Source organism: Macrosteles quadrilineatus, unplaced genomic scaffold, assembly GCF_028750875.1.
Source record: "Macrosteles quadrilineatus isolate MER2022 unplaced genomic scaffold, UCM_ALF_1.0 Scaffold_3__2_contigs__length_128488019, whole genome shotgun sequence".
Classification (NCBI taxonomy): Eukaryota; Metazoa; Arthropoda; class Insecta; order Hemiptera; family Cicadellidae; genus Macrosteles; species Macrosteles quadrilineatus.
The window spans coordinates 14,136,946-14,150,204 of NW_026542596.1; the positions used below are offsets into that span (position 1 = coordinate 14,136,946).

A 13,259-nucleotide genomic window follows, 5' to 3' on the forward strand; every position below is an offset into this window, starting at 1 on the left:
ATATTGGAAATAGCGTGATAGGTAACCTATGGGGATTTGTAGTTATTCTAATGATACAACGTGTGCTTTCCTATTTTCTGCTGTTGCTACTTAAATGTCGTGGTGCAGAGTGTAACGTTACTAATAGTAGACCGTGAGTTAAGACTTACTTCTCACAATACAACAGGTCCTTCAATTAACCGTTTGCAGTCGCTTTAGTAGATCTTGTGTCTAGCGGACACCACACTGCCGTTACGGTCAAGATAAGGACGTCTGGTGAATTTAATGACATTGCACATTCTGTCAAAAAACTCTTGACTAATTGGTGTAATATGTCATTCATTCATGAACTACTAACGTATCAGTCTTTCACTCTTTTTAATCCATTAATTTATTCTGATCCAGTCTTCAATTTAATATATTTAATCGGTTTAACTTAGCTTTTCTTTCTTTTTAGAGTAACAGTCTAAGAACAGTATTCAATATTTAAGCATATAATTGAAACTGAGATAATATTCCCTTTCAACTTGAACTTTAAATTAGTATTCCTAGAAAATTTTACCAAAATTATTGAACAACCTCTTTAAGCTCCATGACCCATTGAATTATCACGATTGCGTTAAAATATTTCATTATACTAAGGAAAAAGGTGTAAAATTTATCGTGTACTTTTCAGCTTAAATCTTCTGATTCGGTTTATTTAATAACCACATTAGGTGTGTTAAATTAATCGACTAATGATTGTACAACGTAAAGAGAGTATTCAACTGGTGACAAAATGTATTTAATCCCTTTTAGGTCTAGGTGGCATGGCATGTATCTTAATTAATGAACAATGTTAGTTCATCATGTTGATTTATTTGTATGGACCAACTACAGAGTATCATTTGCGAAGAAAACTAATATGACTTCGAGCATGTTATGCCAAATCTAATTTTGATTCTTCATCAAGCTGGACCTGCGGGCCGGTGACCATGACCCTGCAAATTATTGCCTCTTTGACACACATAAATTGCCACCCAGAACCGGTTTTGGCCACTGAACTGAACAGTTTTTACACCCTAACGCACCATAACACTGTAAACATTCCAGCCCCGGTCACGGTGTAGACTTCTTTCCCACTGTTTCTTGCCGCTCCCGCTTTATGAAACGTGATGTCCATAACTTCGCAAATTGATATTTTTACCTGTATTTCTAGTTTTTTCTTCAATAAAGTATAGGATAAGGCTTTAAATATGTCTAAGTGGTTTAATGACTAAAATTTAGATTTTTACTAATACCAAGGCTATTCTGTTTGATGTTCTAGTTTTTGTTTGAATAAATATAAACGAACCAAAATACCCATTATCGATTTAAAGTCATTTATAAAACCAATGATTTGCATCATAATGCCAATTATTTATAATCCCCAGTGCTTTAATAAATATTTTCTTTGTGAATTAGGTTGTAGCCACTAATAAACGTAAATGAACAAACATGTACCAAACATGTCGGCCTTAGTCAGTAACAAGATTACAAGATCACGTCCCTAACTATTATTCAGATTTCCACTCATACTTGGCGTAGAATAACTACCTTCATATGGTCGCCATTTCAGAAAAAAATATTAAAGTATTTTAAAGTATTGAATATAGTTTATTTGACTTCCATAATCAAAGTGTTGCAAAATGAAAAAAGTTTAAGAAACCTTCTAGAAATGCCTTGCATTGAAGCAAATATTAAGTAAAATGTCGTGATCTAAGACGATAAAGAATGATAGAACGGTTGGTTTAACCGATAACGGTAAGAACACCTGGTTTACTGTTGATGTTTAAGAAATTACTAGTTGCTCTGCCCATGCTTCGCTACGGGGTGAAAATGCAGAAAAGAATAATTCGGTTTTACTTTAAGATACTATAATATACTATGAGAAACAGTTACAACACACTTACCAGGAAACATATAGGCAAAAGCTCAATCCTGCTTATTGATTATTTAAATTAAGATCTCTTAATTACAGTACTATCATTTTATATAGTGTATAGCATTTAAAATATATATAAAAGTATAATTCATTGACCACATGGTACCAAGACACAATTCTCCTTGTAAACAAATTAAATTAAATAGCAGAACAGCATTTCTGACAAAAGCTGTAGTTTCATAACAATATTTGTTTCCCATGTTAATCTTATGGAGAAATACGAAACTTCAAAGGGCCCCCAGGCCTCACTCTCTAATTATTTCCCTAAAAAGAAAGTTTCCTGCACAACTTCACGTTACGCTCTTTCCAATGACACCAAAAACATGTCAATCGGTTCAGTAGTTTCGAAGGAGTAATTGTCACAAAAATCCTGCTTGCGTATTAAATAAGTAATAGATAGATAGATAGATTAGATAGGTAAAGGAGATGCGCAATCGACGTCAGCTAGAGTGAGACCTGAGACATTTTCGATCCTGAGAAAGCCAGTAGCCTTTAGATAGTTTGAAGCTGGCCCAGCTGTCCTTGATCGTTGGTCTTAGAAAATGCTGACTCCCGATTGCACCGATGGTCAGAAATATTTACAAGAGTCCTAATTTCTCGACCGTCATTTATATTGTCAAAATTCCCCTTCTTAGCACTCCTCCACCCTTCAAAGATCATAATACCCTTATCCCACGTTTCATTCGAATTTACTCTTCTGTTCTCGTTTACCTTAAAGGTAAACACATAGATATTGGTGTTCAGTTGTATTACAGAAGATGTGCCAGCGACCTCGGTTCATGAGTGAGGCTGGTCGCACGGATGTGGAGCCAGGGGAGCTTGGAGACTCTTGGTGCTTGGCAGCTTTGTCATCTCTTACCCTCACTCCTCGGTTACTGTTACAGGAGATGTGCCAGCGACCTCGGCTCATGAGTGAGGCTGGTCGCATGGATGTGGAGCCAGGGGAGCTTGGAGACTCTTGGTTCTTGGCAGCATTGTCGTCTCTTACCCTCACTCCTCGGTTGCTGTTACAGGAGATGTGCCAGCGACCACGGTTCATGAGTGAGGCTGGTCGCACGGATGTGGAGCCAGGGGAGCTTGGAGACTCTTGGTTCTTGGCAGCATTGTCGTCTCTTACCCTCACTCCTCGGTTGCTGTTACAGGAGATGTGCCAGCGACCTCGGTTCATGAGTGAGGCTGGTCGCACGGATGTGGAGCCAGGGGAGCTTGGAGACTCTTGGTTCTTGGCAGCATTGTCGTCTCTTACCCTCACTCCTCGGTTGCTGTTACAGGAGATGTGCCAGCGACCTCGGTTCATGAGTGAGGCTGGTCGCACGGATGTGGAGCCAGGGGAGCTTGGAGACTCTTGGTGCTTGGCAGCTTTGTCGTCTCTTACCCTCACTCCTCGGTTACTGTTACAGGAGATGTGCCAGCGACCTCGGTTCATGAGTGAGGCTGGTCGCACGGATGTGGAGCCAGGGGAGCTTGGAGACTCTTGGTGCTTGGCAGCTTTGTCATCTCTTACCCTCACTCCTCGGTTACTGTTACAGGAGATGTGCCAGCGACCTCGGTTCATGAGTGAGGCTGGTCGCACGGATGTGGAGCCAGGAGAGCTTGGAGACTCATGGTTCTTGGCAGCATTGTCGTCTCTTACCCTCACTCCTCGGTTGCTGTGTTACAGGAGATGTGTCAGCGACCTCGGTTCATGAGTGAGGCTGGTCGCACGGATGTGGAGCCAGGGGAGCTTGGAGACTCTTGGTTCTTGGCAGCATTGTCGTCTCTTACCCTCACTCCTCGGTTGCTGTTACAGGAGATGTGCCAGCGACCTCGGTTCATGAGTGAGGCTGGTCGCACGGATGTGGAGCCAGGGGAGCTTGGAGACTCTTGGTTCTTGGCAGCATTGTCGTCTCTTACCCTCACTCCTCGGTTGCTGTTACAGGAGATGTGCCAGCGACCTCGGTTCATGAGTGAGGCTGGTCGCACGGATGTGGAGCCAGGGGAGCTTGGAGACTCTTGGTGCTTGGCAGCTTTGTCGTCTCTTACCCTCACTCCTCGGTTACTGTTACAGGAGATGTGCCAGCGACCTCGGTTCATGAGTGAGGCTGGTCGCACGGATGTGGAGCCAGGGGAGCTTGGAGACTCTTGGTGCTTGGCAGCTTTGTCATCTCTTACCCTCACTCCTCGGTTACTGTTACAGGAGATGTGCCAGCGACCTCGGTTCATGAGTGAGGCTGGTCGCACGGATGTGGAGCCAGGAGAGCTTGGAGACTCATGGTTCTTGGCAGCATTGTCGTCTCTTATCCTCACTCCTCGGTTGCTGTGTTACAGGAGATGTGTCAGCGACCTCGGTTCATGAGTGAGGCTGGTCGCACGGATGTGGAGCCAGGGGAGCTTGGAGACTCATGGTTCTTAGCAGCATTGTCGTCTCTTACCCTCACTTCTCGGTTGCTGTGTTACAGGAGATGTGTCAGCGACCTCGGTTCATGAGTGAGGCTGGTCGCACGGATGTGGAGCCAGGGGAGCTTGGAGACTCATGGTTCTTGGCAGCATTGTCGTCTCTTACCCTCACTCCTCGGTTGCTGTGTTACAGGAGATGTGTCAGCGACCTCGGTTCATGAGTGAGGCTGGTCGCACGGATGTGGAGCCAGGGGAGCTTGGAGACTCATGGTTCTTGGCAGCATTGTCGTCTCTTACCCTCACTTGTCGGTTGCTGTGTTACAGGAGATGTGTCAGCGACCTCGGTTCATGAGTGAGGCTGGTCGCACGGATGTGGAGCCAGGGGAGCTTGGAGACTCATGGTTCTTGGCAGCATTGTCGTCTCTTACCCTCACTCCACGATTTCTCGAGAGGGTTGTTCCTAAGGACCAAAGCTTCGATACTACAACTTCGTATTGTGGACTGTTCAGGTATGCGTCCATTAATTTGATTGTATATTCACATTTAATACATACTTATCCAACGTTACAGGCTCCAAAAGAACGTACTTACTATCCAGTATATTCTATTTAGTTATGATACTGTTTTGTTTACCTATGATTAAACACGATAATATACCTGTAGATCAGATTTGTATACCTTGCAAACTCAGTTCATGAATCAGTTTATCTTAACATACCTTATTACTCTTGTGCCTAATAATCTGTGGCTTTTTAAAATATTTTGTTTTAACTGAACTACAGTAATTTATATGATCTCGGATATCCGTTAATGTTTACAGTAAATCCTCCTTTGGATCTGTTTTCATTACTTCCAATCAGTCAAAGGTTAACGTTCCTTGATGTATTTACTTCACAAAGTCAATAATTCTCTCAAGTCTCACACACACATTTCAACACTTGCATGTGTTTTCTTACTTGAATGATTTGTCCTTCTCTGTATGAGGCAAAAATATGTTGCAAATTTGCAATCCTTTGGCATTCTAGCATACAAGGTAACTCGGTACTTAAAAAGCGAGAGTTATCGGGCCTCCAGTAAACAGATCGTAAAGTGTCATTTGAATATTATGAGGTTTTCCGTGGGTTGTACGACTTGTGGGCGCGAGGCGGCGATTTGGTCCAAGTAATATTCCTTGTTGGAACTGTCATTCTTTCTGACATGTTACTGCAGCAGTTTTCTCAAAGGTTTACGATTGTCAAAGTAGAGCACAATTTTGAGCATTTTACTTGTTTGACAAACTGTGTTATTTGGTCAATCGAAAACATAATAATACTATACAGACATACGAATAGATAGATTAAAAAACAAATCTACATAATCTTTAGCTCTCAAAGAAAGCTTTGAAATATAAATGAAAGGATGGTTCAAAGATATTTTATGATGTTTTATGATGCATACTGTAGAAGATATTAAGTTAATGTAGTGTTCATCTGCTTACAGTTAATAACACGCATTTCAAACCCTGCTAATTAAATAAGTGCAGTAGAGTTTGTATTGTAAGTTCATTCATTAGTAAGCTGGCTTTAGCACGGGTTGGCTGGTTTCTGAGTTGGTCAGTTCAGCGTAACCATAAACTGAAGGCACAAACCAGGTGGTCTCTTCTTTATCTTAAAGATTCTTAAATATCCTTTACCTTGTATTTTACCTTAAAGATGCACCTAAAGCTTATGATGTTATATTGTATATTCGAAATATTTTTAGATTTCTTTTTACTATACCCGATGTTCTCAGACCCTTAAAGAAGAAACCACCTGGTTTCTGCCTTCAGTTTATGGTTACGCTGAACTGACCATCTCCGAAACCAGCCAACCCGTGCTTAAGCCAGCTTACTAATGAATGAACTTACAATACAAACTCTGCTGCACTTAGCAGGGGTTGAAATGCGTGTTATTACCTGTAAGCGGATGAACACTTCATTAACTTAATATCTTCTTAATATAGGCCACATCAGAAAGAGAAAGCCAAATCGTAATAATACTTCTTTTAGACATCTGATTTTTCCTCTATTCTCCAGTTAATATTTCTATGTTTTTCTTTATTTTTTTTATTTTAAAGTGCATTGTATGACATCACATGACGCAATCACATCATGTAATCATATAATAGAATTTTATGTTTATTTTCTTAATTCAAATTACTTAGGATACATTGTACACTGTATCCAAAATGTTGACTGTGTACAATGTTTGTAGATTTAAACTCACAATAATTAAAGGAAAACAAAAACTACTTGATTTTGATGAAAATAAAGTTGAAATGAAATTTAGTTCCGTTGTTCTCATCAGGCTGGTAAATAGCAAGTTACATTAAATAAACTGAAAAACAAAACAACCTTCATGGATGTGCAATTAGGGGGTCGCCGGAATTTTATTCCCTTGGAATTTTACCCCCTGGGCAAAGCTGACGTCACTATGACGTAGTAACCTGAGCGCTCAAACGTTTGTTTGCGGGCGGAATGTTACCCCCGCGGATTTGGAAGTCTTGTGAAAATAGAAAGAGCTTGATTAATTAGATTAGCAATAAAAACCGGAATTTTACCCCCTGTCCATATGTTTAGACAACTGAAGATGTACCTTTTATCTTTGTGTTTAGACAACATGATTTTACCTCCGGATTTTTACCCCCTGGAATTTTACCCTCTGGCCGGATATAGAAATTATCATGAATGATTTATTTTTCTATTTCTGTTTTTATTTAATTGTAAACATTTTATTATTAAGTAGCCTATCCTTATTCATTTATTTTGTAATCCCCAACCCAAGGACTGTAATAGTTCTCTACATAGAATGAGTCCCTGAGCACATTCACACTCCTGGTCAGCCCTCCAAAGTACACCCTAACTAAAACAAGAAAGAAAAATAAATAATTTATATTATCAGTGAAAGGCACTGTTATTTACCCTGAGTACGATGATAAAGAAAGTTTATATCATTTATTGTGATATTGATTCTAATTGGCAGTATTGTATGCACAATTGCGATTTAGCCTATAAATATATTTTCCCAGTTAGACCAGTCATGCTAAATCGTTTTGTGGGGATAATGGGCAACACCAAATTTGAGAGTGGGTCGGGCCCACGTTGTCCCCTGTGGGTGTCGCCATTTTGGAGATATACGACTACAACTTTCCTTCTATTATTGGGTCCCATTTGCATTCCTTGACTTTTGTTGTGTTGCAATAACGTGCATAAATGTCAGAAATATATGGTGCCAAAAAATCCTTGATTGCAAATTGAAAAGTAAATTAAATGGAACGCTTTAAAACTGTATAACTTGTTGCTTATAAAAGAGAAAAATTTAAGAAAAGGTGGCATTGTGAACCCGTGCTGTGAAAGATCGTTTGTGTAAATTAAAATGCTTTACGATAAGTATTTTGTAAAATCATTCAAATTTTGAAACACAAGTTATTACACAAATTTATAACTTCTAAGGAAAGTGACTGTGTGTCATAAATGATGAAATATTTAGATATTATATGAACTTGGATGAATGTACGCAAACAAACTGTGTGCAAAGTGGCACTTTGCTGCACATGAGAGAAATGTTTACGCACGAGCCGCAGGCGAGAGTTCAAAGCTTCTCGAGTGCAGCAAAGTCACTTTGCACTCGCGTTACACATGTTATGTTTCCTTCAGACACTATAAATATTTAGTCGCTGAAAAATCTATCAAGGTTTTACTTTTTCAAAAAAATTTTAAACGATTTTCAATCACAAAGAAAGAAACAATCAGATATGTCATGTGCCGGCTGATTTTTAAATAAATACAATTACTATAGTTAAAATATTATCTAACCACTTTATTAGAACATGTGGATGTAATCACCAAATAACTTAAACTACTCTTGAAAGATCCCAATATAAATCATCAAGAAAATCTCTCAATTTCAGTTGGATATTAATTGCTATTTCTACTTTCGTGGTAGTATTTCTTCCATGCATGCTACAATAAACCCATAGAGAACAAAGGATAATAAATCGCTGGTTTAAATTCCCTGACAGGTCATGCATGGCTCCTACGATAGAATCGTAATTTATTGCCCAAATAATCAGGAACACTTGTCTTGCTGAGTAGTGGCAACAGAATATCAGGACGGCTGTCTGCCAATGATTAACAGTTATAAATTACGAACTGGTCATTCTTAATGATACATTCCAATCAAAACAACAAGTGAAATTGGCTAGGTTGATTTAAATTTGTTCTGCTGATTTTATCTCTCTATAGACAATTAAATCGTACATGACCTTTCAAATTTACAAATGAGTTATTGGGGTATTTAAATTTGATTTGATTCGGTTATTGTTTTTACGGGTTGGCAATGTTATTTAGTCAGGCTTCAGTTAATATGAGGTTCACTAAATCCTCGTATATTATATAAATGATTAATATGCCTAAATGGTTAATAAAAATGATGTAATACGCCTTTGACATTCTATACTGCTGGTGATTTTATTATAAAACTATTATGATATTTAAATTTCAGCTAAAAATATTTTCTATAAATTTCCTGATGATTCGTTTGGATGGCAAAAAATATTAATGTTATAAACTATGATTAAATAGCATACCAAAACTTATTTATAACAGTATTTTTGCATGACTATTTTTAAAGGAGTTAACATATTTATGAAAAACTTTGGGAAAACTCATAGTCTATATATTACTACTGATGAAATGGAATCTGCCAGCACCTTAGTTTAGTAAAAGAAATATTCTTCAAAATGTACGTGTGTAACAGGGTTATTTAATAATTTAATATATTCTAAGCTAGTGATATTACAAAAAAAAATAGTAAACTGTTGAATTGTATTTATTATGTTCCAAAATATAACAGTTTATCCTTTCAAGTGAGCAGCTATCATAGCGTTTGTTAGTAGGCGTATTGCTTAATAACAAATTAACGTGTAAAATAAGCGTATTTAAACAACGAAACCCCAATATGGGTGAAGGATAAGTGTACAATGGAGTGAGATACCTATTGTAGCTATTTTGATAGATTCAATTATCAATTATCAATTATTTAAGATGGGGACGCCAATATGTGCGTATTTTAACCCAAATATGAGTGAAGGATGAGTTCATCTATTTACAAAAAGACTGTAAATCACTGTATGTTAAAATGAAGAAATTTTCCTGAATAATTATCTGGCTATAACCTTCCTATAACGCTAATCAAGCATTGATTATTTGGTGAAAATAACTCTCGAATAATCGACTACAATGATCGTCCAGTAATGGATGATACCGTTCAGTGTTAATTGACCATGGGTGTGATTGTTGCTTGATACGGTGCAAGACAGCATTAATGACGCCATGGGTGATGCCCACATCTTGCTTCTGCACTTTCTCTAAATACTAGTAGTTTCTGTCTATGTGTTTGAAGCTTTCGACTGATCATTCGGAGTTTCATAATGTGCTTGTACGATTTGTTACTACTTGTCCTACTACTTAATTATTTTTTGCATACGAATATTATAAATTAGTTTCTTTATTTCTCTTTTATATTAAAAAAATCACATATATCCTTGTTTTGAATTGGTGAAAAAAGAAATAAAGTTGGAACATATATTTATTTTTAAATAATTATATTTGTAGGATTCTAATAGGTTAACAGCTGAGAAAATTATATTTTTATTAACATAATGATCAATATACCGTACTATACTAGTTATTATATGGCCTTTACTTTAAAGCTTTTGTTTTAATAATAGCTACTTCCCTATAAGAAAATTCACCAAAAGGCTTCATTTGTTTGAGTTGTTCAATTAAAAATTGTTTATAATGATAGAAAGCAGGTGGTGTGGATTCTAAACTAATTAAAAGAACACCGCGTACAAACCTAGCTCAAGAGTAAAGCGTAAGTTTATTTTAGAAGCGTTTTATTCCCTTTTTGGCAGTGAAAACACCAGTATTCGGGTACAGGACATACTCGTACATGTCTAATCTCTACAGAAAAAGGAACTTTTTTGATAATATATTTTTTTTACAGTAAAACATTATGTTTTGTTATTATTTCTACATAATTGTGCAAATTAAGATTTATCTAATAAAAAAGTGTATGATTAACTTGGAAACTTGGTGCTTGTAACACTTCCTGCGTGGATCTCATTCAAATCCTTTATTCGACTGCATAAAGCAGTTTTGGGTTGTCTTGGATAAGCAGAGTTCCTGAGTGCTACTCCGCGGATGTCTCGCACTGTATTGGGTCATGGTCGGCTGCAGGAAGGACCACTTCCTAGCGGTCAAGGTATCGATGTCGTTGTCCTGTGAGAACCTTCGCTTCCTGTTCCGTTCCATCGCACGTTCTTGCATTACACCGACTCTCGCACCTGCTGCTCAGAATCTCCAAACTCACTCTTGCTCTCTTGTTTCTGATCTGTCAAACCCTGACCTCTCAATCCTATTGTTTTATCCTTCATTCTTTCTTTTAATTTCTTAGTTATGCTCTAACTTCTTATTACTTGCACCTAAATTATTGATCCTGCTCTTTTGACTATGTGTCATGACTCATGATTCTCCAATTTTCTCATCTCTGTTGGTTTAGCCCTCCTTTCCTTCCATTTTAATCTCTTTCTCCACCTATATTGCTCTTGCCCTTTTTTACCCTGTTATCTCGATCCCCTTCATTGATTCTGTTCTCTTGATCTGATTTCTGATATTTGATTCTGTCGTCGTGTAGTCTTTTATGTAATCAAATCAATACTTGCAGAGGGTACGTAGAAAATAATGTTATTAATTTGAATGTTCCGTGTTTTACCTGTCCAGCCAGAGTGCTCCTAGGTTTCTTGTAGCTTAAAATGTAGTGCAAAACACTATTACGTATAAATCCACGATAATATAATGGCAATGTCAATATCAATGTTTACAAGTAAAATGTTCTTCTCCAGTTAAGATGGCTCTAAATTTTAAAAGCACGTAAGAATAAGCTTTTGTAAATGCTATTCAAAAGGCTTAATTTTCTCTTGAGCCATTCACTTTATAAGCCTTCCAAAATCGGCATTCATTTATCCAACATTCCTCTAATTAAATCATATTATTCCGAAAATGACGGGATATCTTGATACTTTTGTATATCCCAAAATATCTTCTGCTGCTATCTTTTGTAGTACTGTTTAGGAGGGTGTCCAGTCGTCAGCATGACTTTCCGTCAGTAACCCCTTCGTACCCTGTCTGATGAACATTTCCACTAATGGAGACCGTGGGCACGTGTCTGTATGTCTGCCTGTCATTGCTTGACCCCGCTTGACCCTCCAGACAGGTTGTTTGCCGTTTGACTTCCCGTTAGTCGTCATACTGACTCGTCGTGGCCTTGCCTCCGTCCCGCAGAGTGTAACAGTATGTATGGGGTACGGTAGGTCTGGTGGTTAGTGCAGAACTTCTCCCCTGAAGACCTAAATTCAAATCCCACCAACCGCCATTGGCTTTTAGCTATGTCCTTAGGACGTAGCATGGGGTTTGCCGCCACCCGTAAGCTCTAGGTCCTGAATACATATAATAGATAAAAGTAAGTTATTAAGTTTGTAGCTGTTGCTAGATGCCAATACAAAAGTCTTGGCAAGAGTTATTTACATTGCGTTAGTCACTGTCTTAGATATTTACAAGGCTAGGTTCAGGGATTAGAGAGGGCGATACACTTTAGTCCTGACAATTCTGGTCCAAACATAACCTATCAAAACCGGCTTGTGTAAAAAGGGACTGTAATTAAATTGTTCATCTTTATAAATATATATTTAAACTAACCATAATAGTAGAGGAAGAACATTCTAGCCCGATAGCTATCTTCAAGAAATTATCTTACCAAAAATGTATCCAATATCTGGAACTCTAAACCTATGTAACGAAGAAAACTGAAATAAAAAGCTGTTGACAATTATTTCCCATTGATCTTAAAAGGACTCTTATGTAGTATTGTTACAATCGATTTAATGCCTATAATAGATTATACGTTAGATGTTAATGTGTTTTGTTGCTATTGAATTGGTAAAGAAATAATAATCTTTTCGGCATCAAACTATAGGCATTATAAAATGAGAATAAACGTACTTAAGTGTTAGTTTACCCGAGAAACAGTTTATTAAAATCATTCCACTGTCAAAAAACAAAGCCTCTTGTGAATCAAATATTCATTAAAACTTGGTTGGTTAAATATCAATTAATTAGTCACCGAGTAAAGTGAAATTCGTTATGATGCGTGAAATATATTCATTATTCATAGAGTAATGTGCATTACCGTTGTGAGGTCTATTATATTAATTTGTCACGGGACACGAACCGGCGATAATTCTCGTAAAATGGACCAGAGGAGAACTCCTTATTAAAAGATGAAGAATAACAATAACTTCTAATAATAGGTATTATATTTTACACATTCGTGGCTATTGCGTACTAAGGATATTAACTAAAACAGGTTTTGTTTGGCGGTGTTAGGCATTTTAAAGGGTCATGATCAACACAGAAAATTATGTTAAAAGGTTAAAAAAAAAATAGTTTCGAGTTTTCTTTGTCAGGATCACAAGACAAAGATCACCACGTACTATCCCAATCCGGGGAAAAGTCAGTAGATGTGTGTATATTCTTTACTAGTCCTACGAAAAAAAGCTTTTGGCAAAGCTATACAAAGTACTTCGCTCTGTTTGACACTAAATTAACATTATCTCATTTCTCTGAGTTTTGCTATGAGGTGGTGTATAAATGTAGCTGCACTTACATTTATAATTTTTCCTGTGTCTATGAAACGTTGATTTATGACATGAGAACGAAAAACTGTAACTTAAGCTACTCTTTGCTGTGTCAACAATCCATTTTTTCATGAGTAAAAAATCTTCTGAAACATCCGACCCAGCGTGTAGATTCTTTACTAGTCCTACCAAAAAAAGGTGGCCTAAGTCATTGGCAAAGCTATAG

At 37.6% G+C, this 13,259-nt stretch overlaps 1 protein-coding gene across 1 annotated transcript in view; it reads left to right on the forward strand.

The window, feature by feature from the left end:
• Positions 1-4,585: 4,585 nt before the first annotated feature.
• The window catches only part of LOC128989011 (calpain-1 catalytic subunit-like), a 47,612-nt gene continuing 38,938 nt past the window's right edge, over positions 4,586-13,259 (forward strand). The window contains exon 1 of the mRNA XM_054410864.1: positions 4,586-4,827. Within this exon, the coding sequence (XP_054266839.1) occupies positions 4,586-4,827 (242 nt within the window). The remainder of the gene's footprint in view (positions 4,828-13,259) is intronic.